General features: G+C 38.2%; 1 protein-coding gene across 1 annotated transcript; it reads left to right on the top strand.

The window, feature by feature from the left end:
- The first annotated feature begins 1,310 nt into the window (after nucleotides 1-1,310).
- SMPDL3A (sphingomyelin phosphodiesterase acid like 3A) lies at nucleotides 1,311-18,661 on the top strand. The gene is made up of 8 exons (XM_060115204.1): nucleotides 1,311-1,478; nucleotides 7,079-7,292; nucleotides 8,195-8,339; nucleotides 12,677-12,773; nucleotides 13,538-13,707; nucleotides 14,164-14,344; nucleotides 15,909-16,033; nucleotides 18,214-18,661. Exons 1-8 carry the CDS (start codon nucleotides 1,367-1,369, stop codon nucleotides 18,529-18,531), a joined length of 1,362 nt encoding a protein of 453 aa, XP_059971187.1. The 5' UTR covers nucleotides 1,311-1,366; the 3' UTR covers nucleotides 18,532-18,661.
- Nucleotides 18,662-22,442: the final 3,781 nt, after the last annotated feature.

The following is a 22,442-nucleotide window of genomic DNA, read 5'->3' as shown; positions in this document are numbered from 1 at the left end:
AGAATTATTTCACAACCAATTTACTTCCAGTAAAGCTGATTGAAAATTGGCAAAAGAAGAAGAGTGAGAATTGCTATTTTTACAATTTTAAAAAATCCTTATTCTATCTTTCAAAATGCTTCTCCTAGAAACATACAAGTTATTTTGCTGTCCTTAAAGTTGTTCTCTCAAATCCATTTTCCTTTTTTAAAAAAATCCTGCTCCATTTTCCTCCACACTCTTGAGGTTGTGGACTGAGAAACTCCAAGGACAATTTTTTCCACAATAGGAAAGCACTTTGGTTCTCCAAAGGCTTTTGATTCATCCTAAAGCTGAAGCAGAACTTGAACAGCCCTGGCAGCATATGAAGCAGAAAATGGAGGCACCCTAACTCCCATTTCAAAGCCCGTTTCATGAGACACTTTGCCATTAAATTACACAGCATACAAAATAAGGTTTTCTCTGTTGGGAAACGAATACACTTTACAACATCTTTTATGAGGTTAGTAATTCTGGAGGGTTTTTTCTTCTTCAGAGGAATTCCAGCCCTACAAATTTAAACTACATGTTCCCTTATCTTAAAGAAGCCAGCATCCTCATAAATGGTAATAGAAGGACCACAGACCCCAACGAAGTTTGGGGATCTTGGCTCCTTTGTCAGACTGATTATCTTCAAAAATTCCTTGAAGAGTAAAATCAACCAGTTCTATGATTTTTGTATATCTCTGGAATGCATCGAATATGGTTCTGAGACATTGTTCTCCGTTGTAAAAACAAAGAAAAAAAGCCAAACGAATAAAAAACTTAAACCTAGTGTTTCTGAGCAGTGGTTCTCAAATGTCACCATCACTTTAGCGTCACGTAGAGGACTTGTACACACAAACGACTAGGCTTCACCCTCAGAGTTTGTGGCTCAGTAGGTCCCGGGCCGGCCTGGGAATTTTCTCTTCTAACTAGACGTCCCAGGTAGTGCTGAAGCTGCTGGTCGAGGGGCCACACTCAGATCCACTTTATCCCAGATCTCTGCTGACCTAGTTCAAATCGAGACACTTCGAGGTTCTCTGCATCACTTCTGCAGAGGAGTCCCATGCGCTCAGCCTCAGGTGGCACTTAGGCAAGATGATCTGCGAGGGGTTGTTTCAAGCACATTCCTTCCCAGGCCAGTCACTGACGTTGAGACACAAACAACAACAGGAAAAGCCAGATAATCGCTAGACAGCTGTTGAAGGTCAACTGAACCTACTCATTAAGGACTCTGCCCTCTCACGTGACCACTGGGTGTCAACCCCAGCAGAGGTCTTCTTCCTCCTCCCCAGCCCTGGGCCCGAAGGTCGTGTGGAGCCCCGGGACTGCAATAGGTCTCCCAGGCCCGTGGCCGCGACCCGCGATGGCGCTGCTGGGCGCGCTCGTCTGCTGCCTGCTGGCTGCCTGGCACTGCCGCCCCGGCTTCGGACTGCCTCTGGCTCCCGCTGGCGGCCCGAGTCCCAGTCCGGCGGTGGGTGAGTCGGCTGTATCCTTTTCCCGCCGGGAGCTGCCCAGGAGCGGCGGCCAGAACGCCTGCGCAAAGCCGAGAAAAGTGCGTGTGGGCAGCAGTGGCCCCGGCCAAGGCTCTGGGCTGCGACTCCCCCTGCGGGGCGCGGGGAGGGCGAGGGCGACGGCAGGACACGAGCGCCAGCTCGGCTCGGCGGGGAGGCCGCGACTGGCTGCGGACAGTGGGGGCCGCTGCTCCTCCCGGGCAGTTGTTTTCGCTTTGCGTCTCCAGGTGTTTTGTGCCCGGGGAAAAGGAAGGAAAAACTGGGTGTCTCAATGGAAAAAGAAGCTGGGGGCTGGGTGTCCCGCATTTCCAGAGGCCCCGAATCTGCCCAGAGCGGAGGGGGAGCTGCGGGGGGTTTCAGCTTTTCAGCAGTGTAAATTTCAGTGGGACTGAGTTTCTTCTGTCCTGCGCCGTCAAATTTGGTGGCCTTTTCTTCCCACTCCTCCAACCTCAGCGCGATTGCAGCCCTGGCGCTCCGCGCTCGTTAGTCTACGTTAGAACGCACGGGGCCTTCACTTCACCTGGACGCCCCTGGGCTCCCCGCCGGCAGGGCCGATGTTAATTCATTCCCAACGCTTAGCCCAGCGCCTGTACACAAGTGGTTCTCAAAGTGGGGTCCGGCACCAGGAGCACCAGCATCGCTTAAACGCGTTAACAATGCAAGTTTTTAGCCCCACCCCAGACCTGCCAAATCCGAAACTCTCGGAGAATTGAGCCCCAACGATCTGTTTAACAAATCGTGGCACATATATATATACTGGAATATTACTCAGCCATAAAAAGAAACGAAATTGAGTTATCTGTAGTGAGGTGGATGGACCTAGAGTCTGTCATACAGAGTGAAGTAAGTCAGAAAGAGAAAGACAAATACCGTATGCTAACACATATATATGGAATCTAAAAGAAAAAAAATGTCATGAAGAACCTAGGGGTAAGACGGGAATAAAGACACAGACCTACTAGAGAATGGACTTGAGGATATGGGGAGGGGCAAGGGTAAGCTGTGACAAAGTGAGAGAGTGGCATGGACACATATACACTACCAAACGTAAAGTAGATAGCTAGTGGGAAGCAGCCATATAGCACAGGGAGATCAGCTCGGTGCTTTGTGATCACCTGGATGAGTGGGATAGGGAGGGTGGGAGGGAAGGAGACGCAAGAGGGAGGAGATATGGGAACATATGTATATGTACAACTGATTCACTTTGTTATAAAGCAGAAACTAACACACCATTGTAAAGCAATTATACTCCAATAAAGATGTAAAAAAAATTAAAAAACAAAACAAAACAACAAAAATCCAAATTGTCCAGGTGATTGTGATAGATGCTAGAGTCTGAGAACCACTGGTCCAGAATGGATAAACGTTGGATGAGAGATTTTGTGATGCCACCTGAGCCTTTAGTGTTAAAGGTCAAGGTACCCACCCTCACCTCCCTGACTCAACTTTAAACATAATTGCTTTGTTATCTAGAGGGGGGCGAAATGGGATGGGTGGAATTGTGTTTTGTGGTTTGGGCATAGCTGTCTCTGAAACAGCTTAGTACTTGGTGCTGAAACCTCATCTCTTCTCTATCACTTTACTCTCACATGATTTTGGAAATGCTCTGGGCAAAAATGCCTCCTGTTTGTTCAAGAGCCAAGTCCTGATGACTCAGCTGTCAGGCAGTTGAAAGCAAGAACTGTCAATCTGGTTTCCCAACTGTCAGTGGTAACAAGAAATTGTCCTCAAATACTTATGCAGGCTGCTGGCTTCTGCTTTCATGAAAGCTGTTTTTCTTTAATTATGTGGCTGTTTAGGATTTTGAGATAAAATGTCCTAGAATGCAGGAGGCCAACCCATGGCAGACGCACCTTTTGGTTTTAAGGATCTGATTGCTGAAGGCCTCAATGACAGCTTTCTGGGGTCTAGTGAGTCTCCACTTCACACCGCCCTATTTTCTGTAGGGAAGCTAGAGGGAGGGAGAGGGGGAACCAAGGTTCAGAGACCTGCTGAAGTGTCCATTCAGCAGGTTCACATTGGATATATTAATTTATATGCTTTCCGCTTGATGTGACCTTCCCTCTCCCCCTGTTCCCACCCCAAATGCTAGGACTTCTTTACACAGTGGTGTGTGTGTGTATGTGTGTGTGTGCAAATTCCCAGTCTCAGCTTTCTGTCAAGTCCCAGTGGTCAGAGGACAACAGCCCAGGGAGACTTCACCTGGTTGTGTTTGGTCACAATATTTTAGATTTAGTAACTCAGGACCTGATGGAGTATTTGGTAGGAACTGACATTATAAACAAATAAAAAAAACACCTATTTTAAACAACAACCCTATGTCCAAACATCTGAATTATGATGTATCCCAAAGATAAGATAAGATTGATTTGAGCATTTATCTAGATATGTTTACAACACACACACATATACACATATACATATGTGGGAATCTTTTTAAAGATTATCTGCAGAACAAGAAAGCAATTATTGTGTAGTGAAAAGAACATTGGACTGTGAACCAGAGAATCAATTGAAGTGTGGGCTCTGCCACAGGCCAGGTCTCTGGCCTTGGACACACACACACACACACACACACACACACACACACACACACACACAGTATTTTGTATAAATTTCATTAGAGGTGGGAGGTGAGGCCTCCAGGGTTTCATTATTCATAAATCCCAGGTTAAGAACCTGTCAGGGCTCCATTCTTGGCTTCTATTTAAAGACACCCTTCAGTGCACCTAAATAATTATTCCTCACTTATCTGTCTAGCAATCCAATGTAGTGGAAAGGGCGCTAGACTGCAAGTCTGGAGAGACTGGTTCCATTTCAGCTTTCATTACTGAGTCATCATGTGATATTGAGGAAATTCTGAATCTGCCTGTGCCTAATTAAAGAATGTTTGTTGAGGACCTACTATAGGTCAGACGTATTCTAGATGCTGGGGATATATAAATCCAGGTAATAGGTTACATCAGAGGAATGTGTCCTTAATGTGTTTCCAGTTTTGTTTTACAAAGTTTAATATATTAATAATTAAATGTCCCTTACTTGTCACAGTATCCCCTATAGGTGTAGCTGTTATCTATCTTACATGAGGCAAGTGAGATGGAAGGACTTTTTTCTGGAAGGACATTTGAATGTGAGCACGCACAGAGAGGTACTGTGTGCAGTGGTTAAGAGCCGTGTGGACTCTGGCATCAGATTTCCTGAATTGCTGTCTTGGTTCTGCTGCACATAACATACGTGACTTGCATTTAATTTCTGAGTGCTGCAGTTCCTTACCTGTAAAATGGAAATAATGGTCAGTTAATACACGTAAAGCATAAGAAACAGTATTAAACTTACAGTAAGTACTCAATACATTTCAGCTATTACTTGGAAATGAGGAAACTCAATCTCAGATGCAAGCTTGACATTACAAATGAATAACAATACAACTAATGTTGAGCTTACCAGATGCCAGGCTCTTTCTGCTACTAAGTCACTTAACCCTCATTCAGTAGACAATAATATTATTCCCATTTTACAGATGAAACAGGCCGAGATCATACAACTAGATTAGGAAGAAGAGCTTGGATTTGAAGTAAGGTAGTCTGATTCCAGAGCCCCCATCCTTAACCATAACACTGTGCTGTTTTGTGTGTCGTTTACTACATACCTTAACATTCTATGAATAATAATATACATATTTACATAAAATAGAGATGCAGTATATATTTATACCCCAAGGAAGGGCAACCACCAGGATGATTCTGAGCTATCTGCCAAACCACTTTATGTGCTGGGTAAAGTATGTCCAAGCTGGAAAAAGAGTTGGAGTACTTTCTGCATTATGGAAGAAAATAAATTACTCTTGGCAAATGTTTTCAAATGGGGGCTGAATACCAAGTAATTGACCATAAAGACTATTTAATGACTACTTTGTTCTGGATCTTCTGTCTCCCACTTCTTAGCTGTGAACTTAAATGTGTTATCAAATTACAACAACTTTGCAAAGAAATAACATCCTAAATATAGTACACCTTTTCCACCTTAATTTAACTGCTTTCAATTTTCTACTTTATTATCCAGCTTTGGATTTTATCCAAGTGTTTGCTCAGGTGCATACTTAGCTTTTTTTTTTTTTGCGGTACGCGGGCCTCTCACTGTTGTGGCCTCTCCCGTTGCGGAGCACAGGCTCCGGACGTGCAGGCTCAGCGGCCATGGCTCACGGGCCCAGCCGCTCCGCGGCATGTGGGATCTTCCCGGACTGGGGCACGAACCCGCGTCCCCTGCATCAGCAGGCAGACTCACAACCACTGCGCCACCAGGGAAGCCCCATACTTAGCTTTTATCATACTTAGCTTTTATCATTTGTATAGATAAAAGTTTGCATTCTACTTATTTCCTCCATGCTTCTGGTGTAGTACTGCTGCTATGTCACTTCTGATGTTTCCTATTGTAAATTACACCTAATCAGAGTGAACTCCAAATTCAAAGTTTGAAAAAGTCTCAATATTAAAACAGTTTATTGGTTGCATATGAGAAGGCAGCAAAATCACTGAAGATATATGTAAATTAAGTATAAGCAAACTTGAGGGCCCTTCAAAATGAGGGGTTACATTTTGTCTCTGCCAATTATTAAGCTGTATATACTAGAGTAAATTTTCTAACTGATCCAGCATTAATTTCTGAACTCTAAAATGGGAACAGTGATTCCTACTTCAGAGAGTAGTTTTGAGAATGAAAAGACACAGTATATTTAAATTGCTTATCACAATGTCTGGCACATAGTAAATACTTAATAAAAAGAGATACTACTATGATTAACCTGTGTTTCCTTCAATGAAAGAATCTTTCTCAAGATGATTTCCAATCAGGGGTGCTATCAAGTGGGTCTTGGGCTTCTCCGTGAAAACCCTGTGGAAGCATCTTCTTTAACAAATGCTTCCCTTAATATTATAAACATCTTATACAAGTGTATGATAGAAGATGTTCCTCTGTTACATAGCTTTTAAGAACCTCTGGCAGTGGCTATTTTTGGCTGAAAGCTAAACTGAAGTCTCTTTTTTCATTAATGTTGAGAAGCAAGGTTTTACAAGAAATTAGGAGTGAGATTTATTAGTTACAAGTTCTGAAATCTATTCACTGTGTGACCCTAACAAAACATCATATTTTTTGTCCATTTTTCTACAAGAAGAAAATAAATTCTAAAGCCTTAAATTCTACAAGGAAGGAGACATGCTATTAAGATACAATATGGGATTATTATTGACTTCCCAGAAGGATGTCTCCATATATATCACTATGCAAACTTATGTTTGTCATGTAGTCTTTATTAAGTAGTCATGCTGTGAGTGACTTCATCAGTTCTAATGTGTAAATAGTAAATTCTAGTAAAGTCTTCCTATTGTCTTTAGAATCCTTATTTCTGACAGGGAAAGAGTGTATTTAACTTCAGGGCATATGAATATTTAAATTACTAAGGCTTCCTCTATCACAGGGTGGAGCAACTGTCTCGTCTTACTGTAAATATTGGTATGGGAATTCCAAAAGAGAAGTAGATTTAACAGCATTTATTTTCTCATCACCAGGACAGTTTTGGCATGTGACTGACTTACACTTAGACCCTACTTACCACATCACAGATGACCACACAAAAGTGTGCGCTTCCTCGAAAGGTGCAAATGCCTCCAATCCTGGCCCTTTTGGAGATGTTCTATGTGATTCTCCTTATCACCTCATTTTGTCAGCATTTGATTTTATTAAAAATTCAGGACAGGAAGCATCTTTTATGATATGGACAGGGTGAGTGATTATATAAATACCCTTAGTTACTCAGTATGTATCTACAGTGTCCTAAGCTTCATTAGAATGCCGAATTTCATAAGAATATATATTATGTTTTAAGAATTCTTGGGGTTTAAAAAATACTAGATCAAATTAATCAACATTATTAGGGATAAGAAAAACTTTAAAAGACCGAGTTTTGTTTCTTTCTTTGTTTGTTTAGAATACAGGCTCTAGAAATATGTCCATGTTAACTAAGAGATGAATCCATAAACAGTGTATTTGTGTCAGTGTCTTGAGGTGTTTATTAATGTGATAATAGGTCTTGATTAAATAATCCAAAAACGAAAGGCAATAATGGGAGTTAACCTGTGATAGCGATTTTGCAAACATCGTCTTCTGGTGGTGTAATTAACAAATTCCATCCATCATGACAGAGTGAAGAGGCCTAATATTTCCTGGACCTGCAATGATGACCGTGGCACTGTTTTAATTTATACATTGTAACTCATTTAATCTTCACAATGGATATTATTGTTCCCATTTTACAGATAAGGAAATGAAGGCACTGAGTATCTAAGTAACTTGCCCAAGTGCACACAGCTAATAAATGGCAAACCTGGCACTTTTGGCCCTGGAATCTGTGCTTTTAATTGCTAAAAATTTTTGCCTCTTATAAATCTTCAGTCAGGCAGTGAAATAGACTGAGATTTCCAGTTTATCTTTTGTATTTCACAAATTTTCTTTTTTATAGGCTTCCCTGTGGGACAAAGGTAAGTGAAGAGTAGTTTATCAACTCTTTATCATCTGTTGATTTATAGTGGAATTTGACAATGACAATACAGCAAGGCATTACACAGGAGTCTAGTGACTTTTTATAGAAACTGATTTTGTTCTCTATGATTCTGTCTCCCTTACAGGGATAGCCCACCTCACGTTCCAGTGCGTGAACTCTCAACAGATGCGGTCATAAATGTGATTGCTAATATGACAACCACAGTCCAGAGTCTCTTTCCAAATCTCCAGGTTTTCCCTGCACTGGGTAATCATGACTATTGGCCACAGGTAAATTTGACCACAACTTTTAAAAATGCTTAAAGTATTTTTTCCATCAGTAGTGTCAAAATTATGCTGGTAACTAGCTGATGATAGGGCATGGGAGGGGCACTCATGGAGGTGGAGTTTGCTCTTAATACTAACCATCGAGGAAGGCAAGACAAGTGCTTTGGGTACTTGAAAGGGACTCCTAATAGTTCATAAAAAGTTATATCCATAGTGAGATTTTGGAATAAAATTACCTAGTTTGTGAGTTATTAATTCTTGATTTCCTTTGTATTCTTCCTCAGTTTCTCCTTTCTTTTGAATAATTTTGTTCATTTGAATTTCCATGTTCAGGTTAGCAAAAACGGTTAATGTTGACAAATGTTTACATTTTTCAGAATTTCTATTAGGCATACTAAGCTACCCATACTCTGATCTAAGCTGGATTGTGATTAAAAACAAAAGCATAGCAAATCATCATAAGAACCAAAAAGGGAGGTCCATGTTCAAGATGTGATTCAAGGCAGAGAGCATGTTCATAATATTTTTAATGCCTGATACGGCCCAGGCTTCAACCTGTTAGGGTGACTGTTTATTAAACAGCCTGTGCATAACAATCAGATAGCAGCCCTGGTTACAGTGATCTGCTATAGCAGTGTAGAATCATAAATTTGTTCAGATTCAAGAGATCTTAGAGATTGTTGTTTAGTTCAGGGCTTGGCAAACAGGGCCTGTGGTCCGAATGCAGTCTGACACTTGTTTTTGTAAATAAAGTTTTGCTGGAACACAGCCATGGCTGTGCTTTCTGTTTTGCCTGTGGCTGCTTGTGTACTGTAACAGCAGAGTAGAGTAGTTGCCACATTGACTATATGGCCCAGAAGCCTAAAGTAATATTTATTTTTTGACCCTTCATAGAAAAAGTTTGCTGACCCCGTGTCTAGATCAACTCTTCATTTTACAAAAGAGAAAACTGAGGCCCAGAAATGTTAAGTTGCTTGTTCCGGTGCTCACAATCACTTAGTGGGAGAGCCCACATCCTGGGTCTTTTGTGTTCAGTTAAACAAACATCCTTTCACACATCCTTTACTCTTGCCAGACCAACATATCAATATTTCCTAAACATTATATTTACTTTCATGCCTTTCTTTGTCTACATTTTTCTTTTGGTTTAGCATATCTTTTCCATCTCATGTCAAAAGGCTGCTTAATGAAGGTTTTGATTATAATAGTTAATTAATGTGAATAATGTGACTTTGAAAAGTTGCACTCTATGATGAGCTTAAGTTTCAAGTGACTTCTTGAGCCCGGCCTCCTGTCTTGAGATGAACAATATGTGAGTCTTTGCGAGTTGGCCTTTCAACCAGTGGTCAGCTTTTGTTACTGTTGAGATGTTAGACCACACAGGGCAGAGGCTTGGGAATGGGCAAACTCCAGGAATCAGAGGTTACACACATTGTTTTTATATGCTTTAGGTGACAGGCAGACTGTTGTAATGGAAAACATGTGGGGTTTAGAGTCACGTTCACTAGAAGTTAAAAACCTGTCCTGTCCTGCTTTTAATAGCTTGAGCAACTTGGATAATGCACATAATTATCCCTGATCATTTGTAAACAAGAGCAATAATACCTACTTTGCAAAGTTTTGGGGAGAATTAGTGACATTATACGGAAAGTGCATAGTTTCCTACCTGGCACATAGTAAGCCCTCAGTAAGTGAAGTGGTGGTTTTGTAGCATGAAGCAGTGACATGGGACACATGTTTCCTAACTCCTCTGAGGATTGGTTTTATTTTACTTTTATCTCTGCCTTCTTTTTGCAAAGCCAAATCTTATAATAATTCAAAGATATAGATGCTATCCAACTTCTAAAATATATCTGATTATATGTACAGCTAGGATAACCTGGCAGCCTTTATACCTTAAACAGTTAATTGTTTTCTCTTCCTAGCTTATGACCTTATATCTGAAAACCTTCTATTATTCTACTGCCATCCTTCCATCCCAGTTTCAGGAAGGTCAGATGTAACATGAAAGCCCTACGACAAATTCTCCTAGAGACTTCTCATATCTGAGCTCAAATTCCGGTGAATGTTAGTAACAAATAAATCAGATGTATTATTTCTCCACTAAAACCTCATAAACATGTATTTAAACATAGCTACATAAACACACAAATACAGACGCAAATTCCCACCCACTACATCAGAAATAGATATTTGTGTGGACAGCCCAGGGATTTCTTCCCATTGCCACTCAAGGAAGCAGTCTGGGCCAGGGTCCTCAGGTACTCCTACCATGGCAAGGCTGGTGCCACCAAACTGGTGAGTGGGTCACTTCCCATTGTGCAGTAGATAACTGGATGTAAGAGTGATGGTAGAAAGACCTGGGATTTAGACCCAGCTCTGGGGCTGACCAGCTCTCCCTGGATAAATCACTTAACTTCTCTGGTGCTCATATTTTTCATACTTAAAATAGACAGAAAAATCTAGAGCAATGTTTATATAATTTTGATTCTACATGACCATACCAGTATCTTGGCATCCATCCCAATGTAAACAAATGGCTAAGATATTGGGTTTTTGATGATGATGATGATAATGATGATGATGATGATGATGATAATTACCAATTTTTAATCAGAATTTAGATTGGCCTAAGCCATTGTGTAATTTTCAGACAGATGACTCTGATTGCTGACACAAATTGAAAATATCCTTTGGATAATCAGTTTCAGTTAAAAAAAGTCATTTTCTTATTACTTGCCCTGCATATATTTGTATTTTCATTATGTATTAAGCACATGTATTAGGAACTAATGTGACTTGGGTGTCATCTTAAAAAAAATAAAACTAAGAATTTTAATTAATGATGACAGGGAAACTCCTTTAAGAAATAGGTCTGTGTCACCAATATAGAGAAGGAAATGAAGAGAGTGAAGAAAATGGCTTCAGTTTTTTACTATAATTTTTTGAAACAAAAAATAGGAATAATTATCCAATTTCACAAATGATTTCTGGGTTTTTATTCAGTATGTACTTTCTTGAAGTTTTTTTCTTCCCCTGAGCTTATGTCACCATAAAGATACTTTATTATAATATGATAAAATAGGATGATAAAAATATGGTATAAGGTATTATACATATATTATTTAAAAAATCAGAGCGATATGATTTAGGCTGACATAAAGAGACTTCAAATCAAAAACATGTTTTTCTCTTTCTAACTTACTTCACTCTGTTTGACAGACTCTAGGTCCATCCACCTCACTACAAATAACTCAATTTCATTTCTTTTTATGGCTGAATATTATTCTGTTGTATATATGTGCCACATCTTTACCCATTCATCTGTTGATGGACACTTAGGTTGGTTCCATGTCCTGGCTATTGTAAATAGTGCTGCGATGAACATTGTGGTACCTGATTCTTTTTGAATTATGGTTTTGTCAGGGTATATGCCCAGTAGTGGGATTGCTGAGTCACATGGTAGTTCTATTCTTAGTTTTTTAAGGAACCTCCATACTGTTTTCTGTAGTGGTTGTATCAGTTTACATTACCACCAACAGTGCAGGAAGGTTCCCTTTTCACCACACCCTTATAGCACAGGGAACTCTACTCAGTGCTCTGTGGTCACCTGAATGAGAAGGAAATCTAAATAAGAGAGGATATATGTATACGTACAACTGATTCACTTTGCTGTACAACAGAAACTAACACAACACTGTAATGCAACTATATACTCCAATAAAACAAACAAGCAAAAAATCAAAAACGTGGTTATAAGTCTTCATTCAAGAAGTTAAAAAGATTTATACTAGTATTAACATTTCAGAGAATTTTGTTTAATTCTGAAATCCATCTCCTAGGCATGCTGCACCAGGTTCTACATATTCAGGCTAAAACCTGCCTTCAGTGTCTCTATAATAAGCATATTCTCACATCCATTCTATACCCCAGTCACACTGAAACAAGGGCTTGTTTCTGTATATGGCACTGTGTTGGTGTCTGGGCCATTATTTTTGCTTTGATTACCTTTCTTGTCAACTTGATGAAATCATTATTCAAGTACTGATTCAAATGCTCTTTTCACTCTCCCTGCTGACTCTCTGGGCTAGACTTGACTGTTCTTGCTTTTCCACTCCCAGAACCCTTGTGGTGGTACCTAACACATTGTCTTATAGATGATTGGTTACATTTTGTCCTCCATCTCCCCAATTAAGTTATATATCCTTGAAAATTAAGTCTATCTAGTATTCCTGCATCTCCAGATGCCTAACATAGTAGTAACCGCTCAAGTGATATTTAAATGAATTCATCCATATATCTTTAGAGTTTCAATGGTGGATTATATTGTTTGTGGCCAGGATCAACTGCCTATATTCACCAGCAAGGTGTACAATGCAGTAGCAAGCCTCTGGAAGCCATGGCTGGATGAAGAAGCTATTAGTACTCTAAGGAAAGGTAAGTGAAAGATTTACTCATCCTTATTTTATCTCTATTTTTTATCTCAGTTCATGTTGTTTAGACTTAGATCTTTAATGTTTGCTTGGGTGTGCCAATTCTGCAGAGTCCCTGTGCCCAGTTTTTCTGGAGGCCTTATCATGTTTGAAAGCCAGGGAGTGGCATGGATGGTGAGTGTGCCCTGGGTGAAGAAAGCAGGGACAGGGTCCAAGTGGCTGAAAGTGCCACGGGAGTGTTCTGTCACCACTGGTTCACAGGTGTGAGTGGGGTTATACCTTTAAGCCTCATCTCACCTGAGATTGTAGCAGCTCTGGTTTATCTGACATTTATTCCTCAGTATTCTCTGGCAAGATCCATGTGTTCCCATTCTTTGGATTTTAGATTTCACAATATCTCTTATCTTAATTCCCCAAACATACAAAAGTAGAAGTTGATGTATTAATCTTTCTTTTATAATATTCAGTACCTCAGTGCCTAGTGCCAAAACATTTAGTTATCTTTTCATGTGAATGTTGGATACAACTGTTGTTACCTCAATTTGTGGAAGTGGCAACATTGGACTTGACGCATAGTAGGTTTTCAATAAATGTTTGTTAAATCTGATTCTTATCCAATGACAGCCTATGTATGTGCAAACTAAAGAATAAGAAATAAGTATAACCTGCCTAAATGGATTGAAAACCTTAATTAAGATTTTGCTTTCACAGTATCTATGTATCTGTGTGTGTATTATTCCAGAATGTGTTTCAAATTTGTTTTTATAGGTGGCTTTTATTCACAGAAAGTTTCAACTAATCTGAACTTTAGGATCATCAGTCTCAACACAAACTTATACTATGGCCCAAATATCGTGACCCTAAATAAGACTGACCCAGCAAATCAGTTTGAATGGCTAGAAAACACACTGAACATCTCTCAGCAAAATAAGGAGAAGGTAGATGCCGTAGACCAACATCATCATGGGATGAACAGAGGGTTAAACTTGTATACTTATTAGACTTGAGTGGGGTCAGGTATTAATAAAAGTATTAAAATTTAAAGATGTTCTTACGTGAAGCACTTTGTGATTTGCCTCTGCTGTTGTTGCTTGTTTTACTTGCTTTTAATGCTCTGGGGATTGATTGACATCTGTTGATATTTAAAAAAAAATTTTGAGCAACGTCACAGTTACCTTACATCATAAACCATGTAGTTCCAATAGACAAGTGCAAATATAGGGCCATTAATAATTTCCTAATTTCATCTATTTTTGGTAAATAAATAGGAGAAATGGTATATTTGCTTTCTAAAATTTAATTAATATACTTTCAATCTTGGGTATCTAAATCATTTTGTTGTGAAAAATGTGCAGAAAGATTCTCATCAGTCCTCTTTGTGTTTCTTTCTCCAGGTGTACATCATAGCTCATGTTCCAGTGGGGTACCTGCCTTATTCAAGGGGCATCACGGCAATGAGAGAATACTATAATGAGAAACTGATAGACATTTTTAGAAAATACAGTAACATCATTGCAGGACAATTTTATGGACACACTCACAGAGATAGTATTATGGTTCTTTCAGATAAAAAAGGTAATATAACATTCTATTTGCATCTCCTCAGTCCAAGATGCTAGAGCAAAAGAGTGCATATCCATTAATTTTTACTGATCCAGTAAATTAAAAGTTTTATTAAATCTACCTGCCAGCACCTGCTTTTTCTCAGTTACTTTCTGTGAGTGATGGCCACTGTCCAAATCATATTTAGTCCTGCCACTGAGTTTCTTCCTTTTAGCTCCACAAGGCCGTCATCATTTGACTGCTGTTGACACAAAAGCCTCTGAAACCCTCAGTTCACTCAAATGTTCTTTTAGGTCCTCAAGTTTAGAGAATCACTCTTTTTTTATTTACCTGCTAGACTCAAGTTTCCTTTGATATGACTAGATTTACTTCTCAGAATTTAAAGAGCAAAGCACAATTTACTGTTGGTTTAAAATAAATTAAGCTCCTACTTTTAAGTGCTTATCGACATTGTCATCTACTCAGCATTAAAAGAAAAAATATAGAAGAAGCTCTAGCATTAAATAAGACAACGATTATCTATTTTTAAAGATAGCTTCTGTATAAGGGCAAGAAAACTGAGAGTTAACAAAATAAGAGTTCTGATTTTTTAGTAGTCAGCCAGGAGAAAAATCAATATGTATTTTTTCTTTTTCAGTAATTGGGGAACATTTTTGAAATGCTCTACCTTCTTCATCTAGAATGAGTGGGCTTGGTAAAAATGACCATTTTTCAGCATTTGATAGCTTTTTTACTCAGAAGTTTAGTTCTATAATACAGGGGTCCCCAACCGCTGGGCTGCGGACCTCTGTCTGCAGCCTGTTAGGAACGGGGCCGCACAGAGCGAAGCTTCATCTGCTGTTCCCCATCACTCCTCCTCGCTCCCATTACCGCCTGAAACATCACCCACCCCCCCACCCATGGGAAAACTGCCTTCCACAAAGCCGGTCCCTGGTGCCAAAATGGTTGGGGACTGCTGTTATAACAAATATGTATAAAACATGGTGACACTTAAATCAGATTCTTACTATATAATTATTGGAATATTGTTATAGGTAGAGTACAAAAAAAACTAGCTTTGTATATTTTGTGTGTGTGTACTTGTAATAAGTTGGATAGTTTTATTATGAAAAATTTCAAATATATATATATAGGTAGAGAGAATTATAAGACAAACCCCCATGTACCATCACTTATATTCAATATCTATCAAGATTTTGCCACACTTATTTTATCTATGATTCTTTATTCTTTTTTTTTCTGAAGTATTTGAACATAAATCTCAAACATCAAATGTATTTCAGCCCTACATGCTTCTGTATTCATTGCTAAGTATATGGATAACTTACATAATAATAATACCATTAACTTACCTAACGAAATCAACAATAATTCTTTTAATCTCTTCATAGTCAAACTTCCCCTATTTTCCCAAAAGTGTCTCTTTAGTGTTGTTTCAGATCAGGATCCATCAAGCATCACACATCATTTGGCCGTTACTTTTGTTAACCTCTTAATCTGGAATTTGTTCATATTTTTAATATAGTTAAACTCAATTATTAAAAAATATACGTTTATGTACATATATTTTGTCTAGGAAATCCGATAAATTCTTTGTTCGTGGCTCCTGCTGTTACTCCAGTGAAGAGTGTTTTAGAAAAACAGACCAACAATCCTGGTGTCAGACTATTTCAATATGATCCTCGTGATTATAAATTACTGGTAAGTTGGTACAATTTTAGAATTGACCCCGTATTTATGCATATCTTTGTAGTTTTCATTAGTTTAGTTGAATGTTTTCAGCGCAGCTATTGTGAGGTGTACTTTATGTTGAAATCTCAGGATGGTTTTCTTCTTTTTTATATTTGGAATGTCAGCACTTTCTAAGTGTGGTTTTATGAGGTTAGCCTTTGGGAAGCTGTTTCTGTCTTCTAAGGTCTTCACATTTACTTAGATAAAGGTTTCATTGGGTAGCACCTTGTTTGTGGATTTACATACATTTGAAACTTTTCACTACTCCATATTTGTTATTAATTACTCTTCTCCAGAACACAGCTATGAAGAAGAATATAGGCTCTGAAACCATACTCTGTCATGAGTGGTCTTACCCTACTTCTCTGTGTCCTAGTCTATTCCCCTTAAAACCAGGATTAAAATATTACTGACTTCACTAAGTAGCTGTGAGGACTACATGAACAACTATTCTTAAAGCACTTGGAAAAATGCTTGGCTCACAGTAAGCACTCAATAAATGTTGGCAAAATTTTTTTTTGTGAAGAAAATAAATTGAGTTGGAACTTTTGAGACAAAAGCTCTCTGGAGGGCTTCCCTGGTGGTGCAGTGGTTGAGAGTCCGGCTGCTGATGCAGGGGACATGGGTTCGTGCCCCGGTCCGGGAAGATCCCACATGCTGCAGAGCGGCTGGACCCGTGAGCCATGGCCGCTGAGCCTGCGCATCCGGAGCCTGTGCTCCGCAACGGGAGAGGCCACAGCAGTGAGAGGCCCACATACCGCAAGAAAAATAAAATAAAATAAAAAAAGCTCTCTGGAGCTGGTACATGACTCTATATATCAATTCAGCCTCAAAAGGCCAGGCATTTAGCTTATGGGTACTGCCCCTTTCAACAAATATAATATGAAAAGAATTTCTCAATTAAAGTCTCTATTGATGTAACTGTATTTTTCTCCTAGGTAAATTTAGTAGGAGATAGATTTGTTAATCCCTAGAGCATGTTTTTACAAGAAAAGATAGGGCAGGAAAAATCCGGTTTAATCCATAAACGTTAAATTAAATGAGATAAAACAATTGAGAAAATAGTCCAAAGGAATTTTTAAAAATTATTAATTAATTTATTTGTTTTTGGCTGCGTTGGGTCTTCGTTGCTGCATGTGGGCTTTCTCTAGTTGTGGCAAGTGGGGGCTTCTCATTGCGGTGGCTTCTCATTGTGGAGCATGGTCTCTGGGTGCACGGGTTTTAGCAGTTGTGGCACGTGGGCTCAGTAGTTGTGGCTCACAGGCTCAGTAGTTGTGGTGCATAGGCTTAGTTGCTCTACGGCATGTGGGATCTTCCTGGGCCAGGGCTTGAACCTGTGTCCCCTGCATTGGCAGGCGGATTCTTAACCATTGCTCCAGCAGGGAAGTCCCCAAAGGAATTCTTTTACAACTATTAGTTGCCTATTTTTGGATCTGAATCTCAGATACACACACACACGTGTGTGTGTATACTGACATAGAAAAATGTACCTGATATAATACTGTATCATTTTTAAAAGTGCAAAACAGTTTGTATAGTTTAATTTCATTTTTTGAAAAAGCCAAAAAGATAGAAAATAGGTATATATATTCTAAATACTTATATTTCTTTGTACATAAAGTCTAGAACAGCACACATACACTGGAGTGTTGGTAAATGTTTAACAGCTGGTTCACCGGGCGGGGGGAAAAGCGCTTTGATTTGTAGTGTTTGCTGATTTCCATGGCATAAATACTCCCATCATGGCCAATTTCAAGCTGCCAAAGTGATACCAACTAACTTGCAAGATGCCTGAAAATTTGACAGTCAGCATTTGTGGGCTGGTACAAGCCACCTCCTGCATATGACTGATTTATATACAACTGTTAGCAGTGGTTACTTCTGATGTGTGTGAATCAAAGGCTTTTTATTTTGTAAATCCCTCTGTATAGTTGGATTATTTTCTGTTATGTTCTTTCATTATTTTTTAAATGAAAAAATATATAGATTTTTCTATCAGGACTCTTTTTCTTTAAAAGCAATGCACACTTCTTAAAATGACTATACTTTAAATTAAGAATGTCACATAAATCCTAATAAGAACTCTTCTTGATATGCAGTACTTCATATGCCAAAAAACGAACCAGGCTTTTTACTCTTTTTAACTATAGGATGTACTACAGTATTACTTGAACCTGACAGATGCTAATCTAAAGGGAAAATCTAATTGGAAGCTGGAGTATAACCTGACCCAGGCCTATGACATTGAAGATTTGCAGCCAAAAAGTTTGTATGAATTAGCTAAACAATTTGCAATCTTAGACAGTAAACAGTTTATAAGATACTACAATTACTTCTTTGTGAGTTATGACAGTAGGGTAATTTGTGATGGGAAATGTAAGGCCTTTCAGATTTGTGCAATTATGAATCTTGATGTTATTTCTTATACAGATTGCCTCAAACAATATTATATAAAGCAAAATCCGTAGTATTTCACAGTCTGTACTCATAGAAAATGTATCATTGCTCTGTTTCTGAGATCAGTTTGCAGCAATTGTTATGCAAAACTTTGTGAGTTACTGAGTGGGCAAGAAGAATTCCTGTCTTTGCTTTTTTATGATGTCCAAAATGTAGATATTTTTAACATCCTAAATTTTTATTATATCAAATGTATCTAAACTGCCCATTACTAGAATGATGTTTGGATGTATATACCTTATCTTCCAGTTTATATAATTACATCTAATTTATACTCTTGTTGAAATTGTCATTTATACAATAAGACAAATTACTTTTCCCTAAGTATGATAAATTATTTTTAATATGATAATTTTCAGTCTTTTAATTCATTCTTCTGGAAACTTCATGTGTAAACTGAGGTTCAGACAGTTTTAAGTATCATGAGGTTGACGCTGTTTATGCACTATCTATACTCTTGGGAAAACACCAAGGTCACGTTAGGGCCGTCTCAGAGTCTATGAAACATCACGGGACATGACCTCACTAGCTGTCTTCATTCTGTGAGTGAAGGGGAATCCTCTTTAGTACTAAGTTTTAAGGAAGAGAATGTCATGGGAGAATGGCTAAATATTTTATCAAACTTTAAAAATGCAGAAATAGTATTTATATGTTGCTTACAGATACATGTAATAGATCCCCCCAAAACAAGTGTGTTGGTAAACATCAAATACAGGAATGTTGGAGGTTAATGAATGGGAATGTTGATTGGGGAGAGATATATAAGGGGATTTAAATGTGTTGGTAAAGTTTTATTTCCTAGTTCAATCAATTTCCTAGTGACTATGTCAATGTTAGCTCTATTTTTCTTTATATATTTTTAAATATATTAAGTACTATAGAGATCCAGCCTTTAAAGTTGATGATTTTGGCTCTTCTACGGAGAATGATTCATAATGAAAGCATGGAGACACTGGGAGGGTTTGAAGTAGTCTAGTAGAGAAGGGATTGTGGGGGTGCTGAGGTGGTGGCAGTGGAGAGGAGTAGCCCTTCTGTGATATATTTGGTAAGTAGAAGCAGCAGGATTTGTTGATGGCAAGGATGTAAGAGATAAAGTACAGAGAGAAATAAAGGATGACTGCTAGATTTTTGGCTGGAGAAACTGGTAGATGGTTGTGTTATGAGGGAGTTGGGATTACTAGAAGAGGAGAGGGCTGGTGGGGAGTGTGAGAGGCACAGAGCAACAGATTAAGAGTACTATAGTGTATTACAGCTGATACAGGCTACCCAAGATTTCCTCTAGTTCTTTAAACATTTTGCTATTCTAATCATCTCTAAATTGAGAACTTTAAGATTTCTTTTAAAAAATAAATTAGTACCCTAAGAAAACAGCCAAACAACTCAGACTCTACTACTGTGATTGTTTCTACAATATTTAAAATTTATTAGGAATAAACATGACTTACTTATAGGAATGTATCATCTGCCTGCCTCCCCACTGGTACTGCCTAAAGCATTCTAGACAAACATCAAGGACACTTAAGGAAAGGAAAAACAGTATTAATTCAGTTATTGATGAGCTATCTATTCTTTTGGTAGAGAATGGATTTTCTCAAGCTACAGCATCCCCTACTTGGGTTGCTTCTCCTTGGAGCAATTATGTGTGTAAGCATAATTAGGCAATCTTTCCATGAACACAGAAAGAAATAATAAGGTAAGGATTGTGTTTAGTTTATAATTAGTTTTTCAAAACATACCTAAAGTTCCTGTTTTACAAAATTCTCCTCATTAAAATTTAGTGTGATTCATCATCCTTAACTTTTAGTAAAACAAATTTCTTTCTACAATCTGTTGTTTAATTTTAAACAAATCCTCCTCTCTTTTATTGTAAAACTTCAGGTCTTTTGCATTCTATGCTATACATAGTACATTCCCTTATGAAAGTTCTATGTCCCCAAACTGGTGGTTTTAGGAAGATGGCTGTGAGTGTCCCCTGACCATTGCCTTGTAGGCTTGGAGGACTGTTCGTCATGCAGGACTAGGGACCCAGTGGTCCTTCTGGTTTCTGTAGCCTTTGTTCCTGCCTCAGTGAAGACCCTTTCCTCCCATCACCACCCCATATTCTAATTAACAGATTGTCAGTTTCTAAACACACATGTAATCATACATTTCAAAAGATATTCAATATGTATGTTTGATAACTTACTTGAATTCAAAAAATGTAACTCGAAACTCAACAGTAAGAAAACAACCCAATTTTTTTAAATGTCAAAAGACCCAAATACGTCACCAATGAAGAAATACGAATGGCAAACAAGCATGTGAAAAGATACTCTACAACATTAGTCATTAAAAAAAATGTAAACTAAAAAGTAAAAAAAAAAATTTAGAGTAAATAAATTACTACTATACACCGATTGAATTGTTTTTTGAAAAATTGACCATGTCGAGAACTGGTGAAGACAGAACTGAAACTCTTACATATTGTTCTTTTCTCCCCTTTATAAAGTGGTACACTTTATTGGATTAATTTTTATTCTTTTATTAGCTTCAGATGTAGCATATATTTCAATTTCCTAATTTATTATAAAGTTGGGATTTATTTATTTTTCATTTTTAATGACATTTATTGTTTTCTGTCTAATTTTACAAGTGATACATGTTCATTGCATTCAACTAGAAATACATAAAAGGATAAAGTAAAAAGTAACAATCATCCATAATCCTCACCTCTCATAGGTAATGACCATGAGCAGTTTGATTCATTTACTCTGTGTCTACATATGCATATATTTTTAATAATTAAAAAATAATTGACCTACAACACTATGTTAGTTTTGGGTGCATGACATAGTGACTGGATATTTCTTTACATTACAAAATCATCACTATGAAAAGTCTAGTTACCATATGTCACCATACACAGATATTACAGTATAATTGACTATATTCCTCATGTTGTACATTTCATTTCCGGGCTCATTTATTTTATAATTGGAAGTTTGTACCTCTTAATCTCCCTCATTTATTTCACCCATACCCCCATCCACCTCCCCTCTGGCAACCACCTGTTTGTTCTCAGTATCTATAACTCTGTTTCTGTTGAGTTATGTTAGTTCATTTGTTTTCTTTTTAGATTGCACATATAAGTGAAATCATACAGTATTTGTCTTTCTCTGTCTGACTTATTTCACTTAGCATAATACCCTCTAGGTCCATCCATGCAATTACCCATTTCTTCACCTTTGCTCACATTGTTCCTTTTCCCAATCTAAAGTCCCCCATTTCTTGCTCTCTCTAATATTGTTTTTCTTAAAACCTCACATAAAAACTACCTTTGTTGTCAAAACTTATCTAACCTCTTCAGGCAGACTTAATCTTCTCTCCTTGGGGCCACCATCGGTACCTTATTTAAAACCATCAATGCCATTACCACTCCTCCTTTTCTCTCGTTCCCTCTCTTTCTTTAGTTCTGAGAGGACAGGGCTCTGCTTTAACCAACTTTGTATCCCCATCACCTAACACAATGCTTGACAAATAGGTAAGTAAGCTTTATAATGAACAGTATCAAATTAATGAAATTATATCTATGTTGGGAGATATTTTTCTCCATTTCTTGCTGATGCCCAAATTCCTTAATGACTAGGTAAAACCATCAATTATTATCATTAAGCAGTAGAGATTAAAGGTTGAAGATAGAAATGTTTGGCTTAGGCAATCCATTGATGGAAACTTATTTACACTAATGGGTAACGAGTTGATTAGTCAACTATCCTACGTGCCTGAGAGCATACTGATTCCAGTTGAGACAGAGAGGATGGATTCTGGCATTGGCATTGGCGGGTTGGGGAAAGAGAACTGAAAAGGGAAGTGGGGATTTTGAGACATAAGAAAAGAAGGGTAGCCTGTCCTCTCACATGCTGGTAAGGAAAAGGGCTTAGTG

This window comes from Mesoplodon densirostris, chromosome 12 (genome assembly GCF_025265405.1).
Source record: "Mesoplodon densirostris isolate mMesDen1 chromosome 12, mMesDen1 primary haplotype, whole genome shotgun sequence".
Classification (NCBI taxonomy): Eukaryota; Metazoa; Chordata; class Mammalia; order Artiodactyla; family Ziphiidae; genus Mesoplodon; species Mesoplodon densirostris.
Note: the sequence above shows the minus strand (reverse complement) of the source record. Positions and strands in the feature narration are given on the sequence as shown.